We start from the raw sequence: 15,641 nt of genomic DNA on the forward strand, positions 1-15,641 counted from the left end.
CAATTAGTTCGGTTGCAAGCATTTAGTCGATCAATTAATTTAATTTCAGAGTTTCTCGGTTCTATCTTAACCGAACCTACCTAACGCTCGACCCTATTTACCGGAACTTGATACTTACACCTAGATGCTTGCTTCAACAATGATTACATCTATACAGCAATTTCACTTCCATAAATTTCAGTGAGGACCACATTGGGTACCAATAATTGAGAGTGAACCAAACAAAGTTCAGGCTCAAAAAGAAACTCTCACTCTAACCATCAATAGCAAGAGAGAATTACTCAGAAACCTTTGTTTTTCAAGTGATAGAAAAATCACAAGAAGCCAAACTACAAAGCCTTAAATATTGCTCTCAAAACCTTCTAATGGATTCATTGTTTTCACTGACACATTCATACAAATACATTAAGAATATATCTGTATAGCTTTGTGGTCCTCTACAACCTTTCTCACCTTTTCCTTGGCTTATTAACTCATTTGTACCAAATGTTTTCGCTTAATTTCAACTCGGTATTAAAATTTCAATTGACGTCAAAGTGATACTATACATTTCATTTACATTTCAAATGATGATTTTCGCATAAATTTAGGCCGATGAATGCTGATGTGAGATGTGATAATTAAAAGAATATCAGCATATATTTATATGAATTTGTCTAAATATCGAACATATATATATATATATATATATATATATATATATATATATTATTTGGTCCTCTTCAATGTTTGTTATTTAAATAGATTTTTGTACTATTTATAATTAATGGATTATCTCAAGGATGAAAATTGCGAATGTATCGTTTTTAGTAACAAAATTATTTGCCATGTCATATTCTACGTGATCAACAATATAGAAATGAGAAAAAATTCATATAGTTTTAAATTATTGTCTATTGTGTCTTTTTTAAGTGTTTTATTCAATAGGTCCGTGTTCAAAACTATGTATAATGTACATTCCTTCTCCATCTAAAACTTGATCTAGTAACGCAAAATAAATTACGTGCATAGACTAGATAAATTCAGAAGTTTAAAAAAACACCAGACAAGCAAAAAATTTGCACATAAACTTTAAAATGAGTTTGGCCTTCTTTGAATTTTGGACAAATATCTTTTTTCCTGAATATCATATCAGAATACATTTATTTGACTTTATGCAAGAACCACCGCCTTAAATGTACATTAAATTTTTTGTACCATTTTGATACAAATTAAATATTTTGTATTAAATCGATGCTAAGAACAAATATGGGGTACTACATGGGTCACAAAAACATTCACTCTCAACCTTCAATAAGTAGTTCAAGCACCCACATAAATTTGAGTAGCTACACCTCAATTTCCCATCCAACCAGTTTCATCACCAAATCTTTTGCTCACTCTCCTTCTTTATCTAACAATGGATGCTCGAACCTTCGAAGGAAAACGCGGTTTTCGAGAGAGAACGTTGGCGAAAGACGATTGCATTATCGAAGACGATCAATTCCTAGATGATGATATGGAAGAAGATGATCAGAATGGTGGTGTTGGTTATGGTGATCATGATCAAAAGAAGAAACAAGTTAGCGTCGTGACGTACGGGAAACGAGCGCCTAGTAGCGGTGGCGGTGGTGGTGGCGGAACATCGGCGGTTGGTTGCCAAGTAGAGAGGTGTGGAGCTGATTTAAGTGATGCAAAGAAGTACCATAGGCGCCATAAGGTTTGTGAGGTTCATGCAAAGGCAGCGGCTGTTGCTGTTGCTGGTCTCAGACAGAGGTTTTGCCAACAATGCAGCAGGTTAATTTACTAATTCACTTCTCTAAACTTTTTCTTTTTATAAATAATCACAAGCTTCATGTTTTACGTGATTTTTTTTTTAAAACAAATTTTTCACGATCTCTCTAAATACTTTACGATCACTAATAGTAAATACCATGTGACTTTAAACGTAACGATGGATTAGCATAATGATTCTCGACATTCAATTTATAATGTTTTCGTAACGGGGTTTCTATTCATATAACAACACGAGATTAATTTAAAATTATGGCAATATTGTAACATGAAGACGGAAAATTGTTAATTATTCAATTTTTTCATCGCCATGTGGATAATTATTTGCTTGAATTTCTATAGTGAAATTTTGTTTTTGTAAAATAAAAGTTTAGTTATCTAACAAATTGAATGTTAGTAACCGTTCTGTAAAAAATTTATAGTAGTTCAGTAACTATTTTTTTTATTCTAACAATGGACCAGAAAATATCAAATAATTCGTCAACTCAAATCTTTGAGTGAGCTTATGTGAATATTTATTGAAACTAGAACGTGTAGAGATCCATTTTAACTTATATGAAAATATTTAATCAATGTAATAAAGTTATTAGAAAAAATTGAATACATCAATCTATTATCAAGAATTCCTCTTTTTTGTGAAGCAAGTGTATACCATAAAAACGCTGAAACGAAAATAGAAAAATGCAAAACCAGCCATATTTTATACAAAAAATATATCATAAATATAGAGTTTTAGAATTTCAAAACCGTTTCTAAATACGAGAACAAAACATCACAATGTAAAATTCGAAAAGTTTCGCAACAACGTAGTTAAAATTTCTTTAACTTAATTTAATGTATATATTCCTTATGTTTTTAGGTTCCATGAGCTAGCGGAGTTTGATGAATCAAAGAGGAGTTGCCGGAGGCGTTTGGCCGGACACAATGAGCGGCGGAGGAAGAGTACTTCAACGGAATCATACGGAGAAGGATCGAGTCGGAAAGTGTCATTTGGTGGTCATCAGCTGAAGGAAAATCCATGCAGGCAAGTTGATGAGAGGGGCAAATATCTGATAACCATACCACCTCCACCAAATTCAGCTTACAAGCGATCCCAGTTCAGATAAACTTATTAATTTGCTCTCTCTCTTCTGTCACCCTATCTCTAAATTACCTAAATAATAAATTGTAAACCTATCAATTTATCCCTGGATTTGTACGTACGCCATGAAAAATTTAATACTATAATTAACTTTGCTTTATTAATTAGTCCCATAAGCCTATTAATCAATCCAAATCCTTAATTAATTAGCTCTCCTACAGCTATTTCAAAAATTGATAAAGTTTATGGGACTAATAGATAAGAAAATTAATTTATCGCGTGTAAAATCAGGGAGCAAATTGATTATTAAGTCAAAAATTATGGGAGCAATATAATTGTATCATGAGTTCATAATCAAATAAAAGGAAAAATGATCGTGCATGTATGTAGTATTTTTTATTTTCTATTGCTGTACGTGCTTATTATCCGATCAGTGTTTTAAAAATCTAACCATGCCGGTCGAATCAACTTCAAACCTTAAAATCAACTTAATTTATTTCTTTTAAATAAAAAAACTTAAAAATTATTAAACAGGCTAAAACTTAAAAATCTTATAATTTTCTATTACTGATTTAATTACATTTCATCTAATACCTTTTCAATTTACTTACTAGTTAACATTTTATATGTGTTTAAATTTTAAATATTTAAATTTATTTTCAAATATGTAAATATATATATTATTTAAATTTTTTTTGATACATAATTTTATTATTTAAATTTATTTTCAAGGATACTAAAGTATAAGTGATGTTGAATCAACTTCATAATTTGTTATTACCCATTGAACCTATTTCTTGGGATCTCCAGTCAGTTAGGTCGGGTTACCATTATGAATGAGTCATTGTATAGGCATTAGTCCCATTCCTTTTGATGTTTTATGGACTTTCTCTCTAGCTAATCCTTTCGTCAAAGGATCTGCTAAATTATCATCTGTGCGTACATGATCCACTCTAACAGCTCATGTTGAGATGAATTCTCTAACAGTGCTGTGCTTACGACGTATCTGTCGTTTCTTACCATTATAATAACGGTTCTCAATTTTTGCAATAGCCGCGGTGCTATCGCAATGGATCAACACAGCTGGTATCAGTCTTTATTATGGGAATTTCAGCTAGCAGGCATCTTAGCCATCCTACTTCTTCACTAGCAGCAGCTAGTGCTATCATTTCTGACTCCATCGTAGATTGAGCCAGAATCGTCTGTTTCTTTGATTTCCAAGAAACAGCTCCACCAGCTATACTGAAAATATAGCCGCTTGTGGCTTTAGAATCATCTGACAATGTATTCCAATCTGCATCACTATACCCTTCAAGTACAGCAGGATGCTTCAGATAATGTAATCCAAGATTCATTGTTCTTTTAAGGTATCTCATAACCCTTTCAATAGCATGCCAATGCTCAATACTAGGTTTACTAGTAAACCTGCACAGTAATCCAACGACATATGCAATGTCGGGTCTAGTACAATTAGTGGCATACCGAAGGCTGCCAATGATGCTCGCATATTCAGACTGTCGTACACTATCACCAGTGTTTTTTAAAAAATTTACACTTGGATCATAAGGTGTACATGCAGGTTTACAGTCGAAGTAGTTATATTTCTTTAGAATCTTCTCAACATAGTGAGATTGATCTAAAGAAATTCCTTTTTCAGATCTAGTTATTTTTATGCCAAGAATGACATTCGCTTCACCTAGATCTTTCATATCAAAGTTGGCACTCAACATTGATTTCACAGCATTCACAACATGAATATTTGATCCAAAAATCAACAAGTCATCTACATAAAGACATATGAAAGTGCAAAGTTCCTTTTCAGATTTGTAGTAAATACATTTGTCACTTTCATTCACTTTAAAACCATTTGAGATGACAAGATTATCAAATTTCTCATGCCATTGCTTAGGTGCTTGTTTTAGACTATACAAAGATTTGTCTAACTTGCACACCTTCTGCTCCTGACCATGTATTACAAAACCTTCAGGTTGATCCATGTAAATTTCTTCCTCCAGTTCACCATTTAAAAAAGCAGTCTTAACATCCATTTGGTGTACGACCAAATCATATAGCGCAGCGATCGAAATCAGCACTCTAATGGATGTTATTCTAGTAACAGGTGAATATGTATTAAAGAAATCAACGTTTTCACGTTGTCTGTAACCCTTGACTACAAGTCGAGCTTTGTATTTGTCTACTGTGCCATCAGGTTTCAATTTCTTTTTTAAGATCCATTTACAACCTATGGTTTTGCAACCGGGAGGCAGATCAGTCAAATGTCATGTATGATTGGACTCTAATGAATCCATCTCATCATTTATGGCTTCTTGCCACAAATCAGAATCTAATGAAGTTAAAGCTTCCTGGAGGTTCGTAGGATCCTCCTCTAAAGAATAGACATGGAAATCAGTTCCAAAGTCTTTCGAAATTCTAACTCTTTTACTTCTTCTGATCTCTGGTTCTTTATCATTAGTAATCTCATTATTCCTGACCACAGGAACATTACTAGATGATTCGCCCCCACTATTTCCTAATTTAAAAGGAAATTTCTGTTCATAAAAATCAGCATCTATTGATTCAATAATAACTCGTGCAGTCAAGTCATAAAATCTATAAGCCTTGCTATTGACTGCATACCCAATGAAAACACATTCATAGGCTCTGCTTGCTAATTTTATTCGTTTCGGATCAGGAATCCGAACATAGGCTAAACAACCCTAAGTTCTCATATAAGACAAATTTGGTTGTCTTTTCTTTAGGATCTCATAAGGTGAAATCTTCCTGTTTGATTTCGGGACTCTGTTGAGTACATAACAAACAGTCAACAGAATTTCACCCCACCAATAAGAAGCAGCTCCATAATTCAATAAAATAGACAATACTGCTTCTGTAAGTGTTCTATTTTTTCTTTCGGCTTTACCGTTCATTTCAGGAGAATAAGGTGCTGTTCTTTCATGCACAATACCATGTGAGTTATAGAATTCTATAAACAAGCTAGATTCATATTCAGTACCTCTATCACTACGAAATCTCTTGATTTTCTTATTGAATTGATTTTTAATTTCTGTTACAAATAACTTGAACATGTCAAGTGCATCACTTTTATTTTTTATCAAATACACATGTGTAAAATCATAACAATCATCAATAAAAGTGATAAAATATCTTTTACCATTTCTGGTCAAGGTACCGTCAAGTTCACATATATCAGAATGTATTAAATCTAAAGGTTCAGATTCTCTAATTACTGATTTATGTGAGTTTTTAGTTATCTTAGCTTGACTACAGAATTCACATTTTTCAAACTCAGTTTGGTTCATTTTAGGAATTAATCCTAGGGTACTCATGTTGTTAATTATTCTTTTATTTATATGACAGAGTCTTGCATGCCAAGTATTAAAATCACAAACCATGTAAACAGAAGCAACATCTTTATTGATAATTTCAACATTCAACTTAAACATACCCTCACAAGCATAACCCTTTCCCACAAAGATACCATTTCTAGTAATGGTGTACATATCTTCACCAATAGTCTGAAAGAATCCAGCCTTGTTGAGAAGATAACCAGACACCAAGTTCTTCCTCATCATAGGAGTGTGCATCACATCCTTCAAGATTAGTGTTTTTCCTGAAGTAAATTTCAGTTCAACACTTCCAATTCCAGCAACAGTAGTGGTGTGAGTATCACCCAGTAATACTTTCTTATCATCCACAGCAGTGTATGTTTTGAACATAGCACGATCGTGGCAAACATTGCGATTAGCGCCCGTGTCTACCCACAAACCACTTGATCCACCAACAAGGTTGATCTCAGCCATCATTTCTGTTATCATAGCCGTAAAAGGCTCTTCAGTCAAGTTAGCATGTGGAGCAGTACTTGGCTTGTTCCGACACTTGCGTGCCATATGACCCGGTTTTCCACAGTTAAAGCATAGAAATGGTGGCAGGTCATTCTTAACAGGTGGTGCCTGTTTCACAATATGGTTCCTTGAAGGATTACCATTCTGGTTCGCTTTGTTGCGATTCACATTTTGGTTTTGGTTCGAATTGCGATTCTGATTCTTAAAATTCTTGCCATTAGGCTTCAGACTCATCGAACTAAACTTTCTTGTGTTGTTAGAAACAACCAGCACTTCATCTTTTAGATCCTGTTTTCTCGCCTCTTCCTCAATCCGAAGAAGAGTGATCAAACTTTCCAGCGAGAACTCTTTTGTTTTGTGCCTGAGAGAATTCTTAAAGTCCCTCCACGAAGGAGGTAATTTGTCAATTAAAACAGCAACTTGAAATTGTTCATCAAGAACCATACCTTCGGAGATGATCTCATGAGCTATTTTCTGCAATTCATGGGATTGCACCTCGACAGATTTTTCATCACTCATTTGATATTTGAGGTAGCGGCTGACTGCATACTTTTTAGTCCCCGCCTCTTCGGTATCATATTTCTTTTGCAACGCCTCCCAAGTTTCCTTTGCAGTCTTTCCATCATTGTAGTAATCATAGAGATCATCACTTAGTGCATTAAGAATAAAATTCTTGCACAAGTAATCATTAGTCATCCACTGTTGAAGTTCACCATTCTGTTTTTCCTTTTCTTCTTCCTCGGCAGTTTCATCAACGACAGGCATTGCCATTGTCAACACAGAAACCACCTTCTTGATAGTTAGGAAAAATCCAGTCTTTTGTTTCCACCTTTTGAAATGCAAACCTTCAAACCGGAATGGTTTGTTGGCATCAACATTAGAGGAACCGTAGGGAGCAACCTCATCGGAGTTCATGGCAGCAATTGTAAAAGGACACGTCTAAAAATTGTTGGAACAATTGTTGAAACTGAACAGAATCACGATGAGGCTGAGTCGCGGACTAGGTCGCTCTCTTTTAGACGGTTCGCGGCACAGCTCGGTGGTGCAAAGCTGACTAGCAACCGCGGCGTCCTAGGATAAAACAGCCGGAAAATATACTGCTCTCACTGCACTGTGAAAGCAGCTCTGCAAACACTTTCTGAGTATTGCTCTTTTGCTTTGTTTCTGTGTTTTTAGAAATGAAAAAGGGACCAGTATTTATAGGCTGGAGGAAAAGAGCTGTTGAGACAATCATAAAGATGGAACATAAATACTGAAAACGTTTTTGATAATAAATTGTTTACAACAGTCAAAAACGTATGGAGCAGTTCAAAGGTTTATTTGAAAAATAAAAATCTGTTATGTATCAAAAAAAATAATAGTGCCAACCGAACCACCCACCCAACCTAGACCAGGCCAGGCCGGGCCGGCCGACCGACCGGACGGACGGTAGGATGTAACTCCTAGCCCGTTCACAAAATTGGGTACCCTTTGGGGCCCAAACCCAAGTGAGAAATTCCAAGTTAATAAACTCAATTACTTGAGTTCTCCTAAGCAATGTGGGACAACACATAAACTCTCCATATTCTCATTTCAAATAACAAGGCACTTCCTTTTTATTTTATTTTCCAAATTCAATTAATTTCAACAACTCACCTTTTTAGCTCATTTTCAATTACATCCCGATCTTATAAAATTGTTGATTTTATCTAAATTTGCATCTTTCAGTACTATTAATTTTATCTAATTTTAAAAATTGTGCTCTTCTCTATTCAAAAAAGTTCAAAAAAACTCTTATGAATGATTTTTTTAAACTTTTTCTACAAGAAAAATTCAAAATGAATAATTAATTTAAAGTTTTTTAAGTGCAAAAAATATCAATTTAGCATTTGTGGGTACGATTGAAAGTGAAAACTATGGCTTGTGATTCTCATAGGATTGACACATCTCTATTTCGTCTATTCCGATGGACTCCTGCGTTTGATCCTAAACAAGAATCCACTCTTGCAACAACTTTGATTAAGCTCAATTGCCTCTAAACTACTACAATCAAGCTATTTTGAGACAATTGTTTCGAGTTTTGGTAAATTTCTAAAAATTCATATTAGTAAAAACTATTTTCACCCCATACATGCTAGATTTAGTGTTGAAATGGATCTTGTCAAAGAGCTCCCATGATTGGAATAAAAGAAGATGATGGTTTCTTTCAATATATTGTTTGTGAAGGAAACCTCTCATATTGCCACATTTTCAAGCTACAAGGGTCATTCTAGCTCTACTTGTTGGTGCTCCTAAGACTCAAAATAACAATATAAGGGTTGTCCCTATTAATATTCCTAAGGAAGAACCATCTTCAAGTAAGTCTACCTCCACTTTAGTTAACAATAGTAAATGAAAAAAAGTTGTTAAAAAGAAATCTAAGTCTTCTATAATTGCTAATGCTTCTAATGTTGCACTTGAGAATGCTAATGATGTGACTATTATTGAGAGGCAAAGCAATTTAGTTGACTTATAATGTTGGCAAATTAAGAGCATGAAACTTCCAAGGAAGTTTCGGCCCCTCCAAGACTACTTCTAAGGGTCTTTTGGTTGCCGAGAAGGTAAGATTTTCAATCCAGGACAAGGGTAATAGTAAGGTAATATCTAAAACGAAAAACATGTCACTGATCTAATCAGCTTGAATTCAAACTTGCAAATTGACCCATAAAATTTTAAGATATTGCAATTAGTCTAATTTCTTATGCTTATATCACAATCTCTTTGGATTTTTATTGGCTATCTGTGACTAATTATGTTTTAATCCTTTAAATTTGCAACTGCGCACTGATCTAATCAGCTTGAATTCAAACAAGCGGATCACAAGCTCGTCATCCGGACGAATTTCTCTAAAACTAATCATTAGATGCTTCAGCCCCTTATCGTTTTTTACATGTCCGGAATATAGATGTCTACAATGCTATATTTGATCCTATTATTAGTGACTTAAGCAATATTGTGCATGGTTGTGATTACTAATGAGGATTTGACTCAAATCCAAGAGGCTGATCCATTAGAAGGCCCCAATTCTTCATTGGGAACACCAAAAGCCTCTGCCCTTCCCTCCGTTGGATCGATAGAGAGGGAGGGCAGAGCTTTTGGTTTTTTCATGTTGCAAAGAGAATCAAACTCATTTGATGTATTTTTAGAGGATCTGAAATTAGACATTTCGGCTGTCACTCTTTCTTCTAAGGCAGCCCCTACTATTACTATACCTTTGAATTTACCAATATTGCATGTGGTGATAACTTGTAGATTAACACTTTTGTTAATAAGGAAGGAGGTCTTAATTCTCAATCTGATGCCGAACAACTTCATATGACTAACGATCTTTCTAGGTAAACGGTATAAAAAATTCTCAAAGTTTTCTCAAAAGTACAAATCAGCCCTTAAACATGTTTTGGGCATAAAAAAACCCTCCTTATTCAAAATCGAATTGAACAAAAAATTCTTCCGTTATATATAGTAGAAAAAAGTCTAAAAATAACCTTAATATTTTCAACAATTTTCTAATGAAACCTTTTACAATTTTAAATTAAAGACCTACACACACTTTACCTTTTTATTAATTTTTGTCAAAATAAAAATAAAAATATTCTTTTCCGTCGGCCACAAGAGTACAAAAGATGAAGAGGGATGAAGCCTTCTTCATTTGAGACGAACGAGATGAAACAGTGAATTTGCAAGTTATGAGTCAATTTGCAAGTTCGACGAAATTTAGGTATAATTATATTTAATTGATTAATTAAGATTTTAAATTAAATTCAATAGTTAATTAAAAATATAAATTATTTTTCAATATATATAAATTTTATAATTATAAAATTAATTGATTTGTTTTTGGTTTGATTTATCATATTGTTTGATTAGATGAAAAAGAGGGTGAAATAATATTTTAAAAAAACTTTAAATATAAAATTGGTAACTATTTCAAACATTAAGGATAATTATAAAACTTTCTCCCTCTGCCACATCGCCATTCTAACAGCATTTTGTAAAAGTGACGGACGAAAGGGTTTTTTTGTTTGATTTTGAAACGAGGGTTTTTTGTGCCAAAAAAATTAAAGGGCTGATCTGTACTTTTAAGAAAACTTCGAGGACTTGTTATACCTTTTGCCATCTTTCTAATAAGATAAACAATGCTATATCTTGTGCGCTTAACTATGTTTCTTCTGTGAGTGTTGATAAGGCGGATGGTGGTCATATAGAGATCAGCCCTTCATTACGAAAGAAAAATGGCAAGTCTAGATATGACATCTTTCATCAGAAGCATCCAATTAGACAAACGGCTGCAAGAAATAAATTTAGTCCATTAATGATTAATTTTTCTGTGTTTTGTTTTTAATTTCTTATCTCTTTTTTGGGTTCATCTTATGTTTCTTTTTTTCATATCTTGAGAGGATTTTTTGAACTATATTTGTAATCTCTCTTGGCTTTTTTTTTGTCAAAAGAGAAGATAAAATTGTCAATTTTACACGGTCATAATATAATTATAAAGGAGTTAAAAAATATGTGTTTTGAAAATATTTTATCATTTGAATAAATACTCATTCCCAAAAAGGATTTGGGATCATGAATAACATGTGGGATGATTTGGTTTGCTAGAAAACGGTTATGTTTAGAGAGACCGGATGTTTCGTGCAAAGAATACTAACTGAAAATATGAAAATATATCAAGAATCGTTTGGCGGGAACATACCGATTATGATTAAACCTATGGCGAGATGGAAGAAGCCGGAGCTGGGCTAGCTAAAAATGAACGCCGACGCTGCTAAAGCTAAAAATGGAAAATGGGGTAAGACGACGATAGAGAGATCATGGTTGCAGACACAAGTTTGAATTCTGATGGAAGCAAAAACACAAATTGTTATAATGGAAGGCGAAGTTATTTTCCTTGGTTTTCTTTTTCCAATTTCTTGGACATAGTTTCCAAGTATATGTCATTTTGAGCTTGCTCTTCCTCTTGAATCTCTTAGCATTTTCATTCCCCTTCTTTATCAATGTTAACATCACAGTTGCACAAATTCTCATTATAATTGCTAAAAGAAATACTCATCATAAGAATGATTTGACAACTTAATCTTGTTAGATAAAAGGAATAGATTTAAAGAACATACATATAAAAATGAAACCATTTGTATTCAACGCAAAGAGAGAAATTAGAAAAACAACTAGCGTCTGAACAGGAGGCGGAATGACACAATTAAAAGAGAAAAAAAATCGGAATTTACAAAAAGACAATCTGTGACTAACGGCTAAGGGGTGGCTGCCGCCCGGCAACATGTAATCTATGTCTATAGATAAAAATGTAAAGTACGATTAAAAAAAAAATTGAACTGGCAGAAGCTTAAATTACAAGATTCTGATGTCATTAGAAATTTATTTGAAACTTCTATGGAACATAGACAATTGAAGTAAATCAAGTACCAGCTTCACATCCAACCATTTTACAGAACTTCGGAGATATAATTTCTAGTTAATCAAGCAGCAGACCATGTTGTAAGAGGTGACGTAGCAACTACAATATCAGAAGAAAGGAAGAAGTTTGTTAATATACCGGCTAAGGGCTAGTCGTCAATGAAACCCTCACCTACCAAACAACACTGGATAGAGGAATCCGTAGATCACTGAAATTTTACAACTATACAGGAAATGTCGTCTGTGCTATTCCTGTTAAGTGCCTCTTCGGTAAGGTGTTTTGCCGCAGAACGAGCATCCTTAGCGGTCTTGATGGCATCTACTGCTTCCTGGTTTGACATCACCTGCCATCATACAGAAGACGGATTTTCAGACGAAGGAAAAAATTCAATGCATCTCGAGAATATAAGAGCACGAGAATCTCAAACATTAGGGTAGCGTTTATAGTTTAACCAACCTTCCACAAGCCATCACTGGCCAAGATAATAAAATCTGTATCATCACCAATTACATCCTTGACAACATCGGGTTCTGAGCTGAGATGTTCTTTCAAGCTCTTATCACCAAATGCCCTTGCCACTGCTAATTGCCCATCCACCCGTGGCACATCCCCTGAATTTACAGATGGATACAAGCAGATTAACAATTGATACCAGATACTTGTCATACACATAAAAAAAGGAAAAAAAGTCCGAATGCATATTTAGTCTCTACTCAAAGAAACACAGAGGGCTTTTTATTTATCAACATTATTATATGCTATGTTGCACGGAAGCGAAAACCCTAAAATGGAAAATATAGGGAACATAACAATTTTTTTACAAGAATAAATTATAAATATAAAATACCTGAATTTTAGAAGTATTTCCAAAATGAAACTGAAACACCAAACAACAAAACATAAAGCTCAATGCCTACGTGTACATTTGGACAAACAGATGCACAGAACAAGACAGTAACTTACTCCAAGCATATTGCAGCCTTGGAACATCAATTGGAAACGTAACAATTCAATTCAAATAACGCAATCATTATATTATTTCCTCCAAAAAACAAAATTCATCACAGCACAAAAATGTTATGAAATTCCATATATATTGTGAGAAGCAATGTCAAAGACCAAAGTGGCGTATCCAAAGTACCAATAATACAAACAATTTATCTTCAAACTCTGAAGGAATGAACGACAATCACGGTTGGTCAATTTCTCCACTAAACTTGAGAAGTTCTTACCAGGAAAGTTAGATACAAATCCACCTCTATCTTCAATCTCCTTCCTTTCTACACTTGGCTCATGATCAACTGACAATTGTTTTGCCACACCATTTTTGCTGATTACGGCTCGAGAATCACCGACATTAGCTACTACCAGTGTTTGACAGTTAATTAGTATTAGAGTGACGGCAGTTGAACCACCTTTACCAAAATCAGCTGCTTGGTCGATAATAGTTGTATCTGTTATACGATATGCTCTCCTCATGGCATTTTCTGGTTCTGTCCAGAAGTCTGGCTGCTTGCAGGAAAGTTTTCAAAAGAACACGCACAGATTGATTTCCTTAGTGAAGAATAATACTTTAATTATGCACTTGGTCCATAAAATTCTCAAAATTTAGTAAATTAATATAGTTGCATTAGATATACATATAAAAGATTAAGCAACTCTACTATCATATAATTTTTATTGTATTTGCCATGTCTATGTCATTTGCAAATGAAATGAATTCTATAGTAGAATTGAACCAAATAAATTGTTAATTTCTATAAATTATGCCTATTAATTGTTAATCCATGATTTTGTAAAATAAATACTCCTCTCAAAAAGTAAAGAATGGCTTTTTCATTCCTTAATCAATGTTATTCTATTTCATGCTATTTAAGTCCCTAAACCAAACATAGCGTATGTTGAAAATACGCAAATCTAAGGATCTAATTTATTCTGAAGTCATCAGTGAAACAGATTTGAGAAGCACACAACTATGAAGACAAAACCTGGTAATCGTGGATATTACCGAAGAAAACGTCCCCATTGTACTCTAAATGGGAAATACAAATTCTATTGATTTTCAATAAAATTTATAACGGAATTCCATCGATGAAATGTTTTCTTAAAAGATACTTCAAACACTACTTTTACAGAGCGAACTCTATGCATAGACTTCACAAAACCATAAATTCGGATCTGCAACTCAAGAAGAACATGCCTTACCTCCTTCAAGATATTGTCAAACAAGTTCGACCGCAGATAATCTGGTATTGCTTGGCTTAGATGACCATCAAATATTGCAAATAAACCGAGTTCATTGTCTCCAACTTCCTTAAATTCTGCAACCATGTAGTCCTCCATGGGATGATGTGATCTTCCCTTAACCAAGTGATAGCCATGCGTCACATGCTTCGACATCTTACTCTTTCCCTTTCCAGAGTCTGGAGATGAACTCAACCCAACTTTTTCCTGCCATATGCACATTCAAACATTTAGGCTATAGTAAATACACATATTCACAACTTAAGCATAATTAGCTATCCAACAGCTGAATGAACCAGCAAAAGCTAACTGAAATTCTAATAATGTCCACCTATGTAGCATCGATACAAAATTGCAGAACTGAAAAACACCAAAACAGCCAAATAATATAATTATAAAAATAGATGATGAATATAAGGATTAGTTGCATATAATATCCTTACTATTTGTAGCGATTTAAGCATATCGTTTAAACTGTTGCTATCACAGACCTCATTCTTTTAAATTTGGCATTTCATAGCATATTTCCGAGTTTGGATTGTTTGATATAAGAACGATGTTTTACATAAAACGACTACCTATTAGTACGCATTTCATAGCTTCATATTTCGTGCATGAATAACAAAAATGTGCTCTAAAATGCTAAATTGAAAAAGGATGGAATACCAATGAGATATAGCTCAAATAGTTTAAAACGCTAGGCAACAATTTGCTAAGCTATGGCTTCAATTTCTCCCAAAAACGCTTTTTTTTATGTATTTAAATCGCTACAAACGCACAAGTTCACAATTTAATATGCAAATAAATTGACTGTCTTCTCTAAGCTCTTAATTACCAAATTCTTCACAAAAAAATAAAAATAAATCACATCAATCATAACAAAACTAAATCACACAACAATTTGGCCATATGGGTTTTTGGTAAAATCACTATCTTCAATATGATCACTAATAATCACCCAATTCAATTTCAAGAACAGACATACATGAATCAAATTATTCTGTACAAAATCCATAATTTAAATCAAGAAACAGCAAATAAAAAAACAAATTAAATTGAAAGAGAAATAATATGGATCAAATTAATTAAAAATCAGCATAAATTACCTTCATTTTGTGTAGAATTTCTTTGCCAGTCATAGCTGCTAAAAGGGCATAGATAATATTTTCATACAAATTTAAATACTGGAATAGCTAAGCAAAAAAGGTAATTATTTGAGTGATAAAATTAGGGAGAGAGAGAAGAC

At 33.7% G+C, this 15,641-nt stretch overlaps 2 protein-coding genes across 2 annotated transcripts; one reads left to right on the plus strand and one right to left on the minus strand.

The window, feature by feature from the left end:
• The first annotated feature begins 1,283 nt into the window (after window positions 1-1,283).
• On the plus strand, window positions 1,284-3,246 carry LOC126667972 (squamosa promoter-binding-like protein 3). The gene is made up of 2 exons (XM_050361128.2): window positions 1,284-1,776; window positions 2,633-3,246. The coding sequence occupies exons 1-2, from the start codon at window positions 1,400-1,402 to the stop codon at window positions 2,877-2,879; spliced, it is 624 nt and encodes a 207-aa protein (XP_050217085.1). The 5' UTR covers window positions 1,284-1,399; the 3' UTR covers window positions 2,880-3,246.
• An 8,805-nt stretch (window positions 3,247-12,051) lies between these two features.
• LOC126667970 (probable protein phosphatase 2C 39) lies at window positions 12,052-15,641 on the minus strand. Its single transcript, XM_050361126.2, has 5 exons — window positions 15,502-15,641; window positions 14,357-14,602; window positions 13,384-13,660; window positions 12,608-12,762; window positions 12,052-12,494 (listed from the first exon to the last, which is right to left on the minus strand). The coding sequence occupies exons 1-5, from the start codon at window positions 15,532-15,534 to the stop codon at window positions 12,357-12,359; spliced, it is 849 nt and encodes a 282-aa protein (XP_050217083.1). The 5' UTR covers window positions 15,535-15,641; the 3' UTR covers window positions 12,052-12,356.

Source organism: Mercurialis annua, linkage group LG2, assembly GCF_937616625.2.
Source record: "Mercurialis annua linkage group LG2, ddMerAnnu1.2, whole genome shotgun sequence".
Classification (NCBI taxonomy): Eukaryota; Viridiplantae; Streptophyta; class Magnoliopsida; order Malpighiales; family Euphorbiaceae; genus Mercurialis; species Mercurialis annua.

Bases quoted from the DNA above. Each gene is read 5' to 3' on its own strand.
- LOC126667972 (XM_050361128.2), top strand. From the start codon at position 1,400: ATGGATGCTCGAACCTTCGAAGGAAAACGCGGTTTTCGAGAGAGAACG. The intron at 1,777-2,632 runs GTTAATTTACTA...TTATGTTTTTAG, and splicing joins TTTTGCCAACAATGCAGCAG to GTTCCATGAGCTAGCGGAGT.
- LOC126667970 (XM_050361126.2), bottom strand. From the start codon at position 15,534: ATGACTGGCAAAGAAATTCTACACAAAATGAAG. The intron at 14,603-15,501 runs GTAATTTATGCT...TGCATATGGCAG, and splicing joins AAATTCTACACAAAATGAAG to GAAAAAGTTGGGTTGAGTTC. The intron at 12,763-13,383 runs GTAAGAACTTCT...CTGTAAATTCAG, and splicing joins ATTTGTATCTAACTTTCCTG to GGGATGTGCCACGGGTGGAT.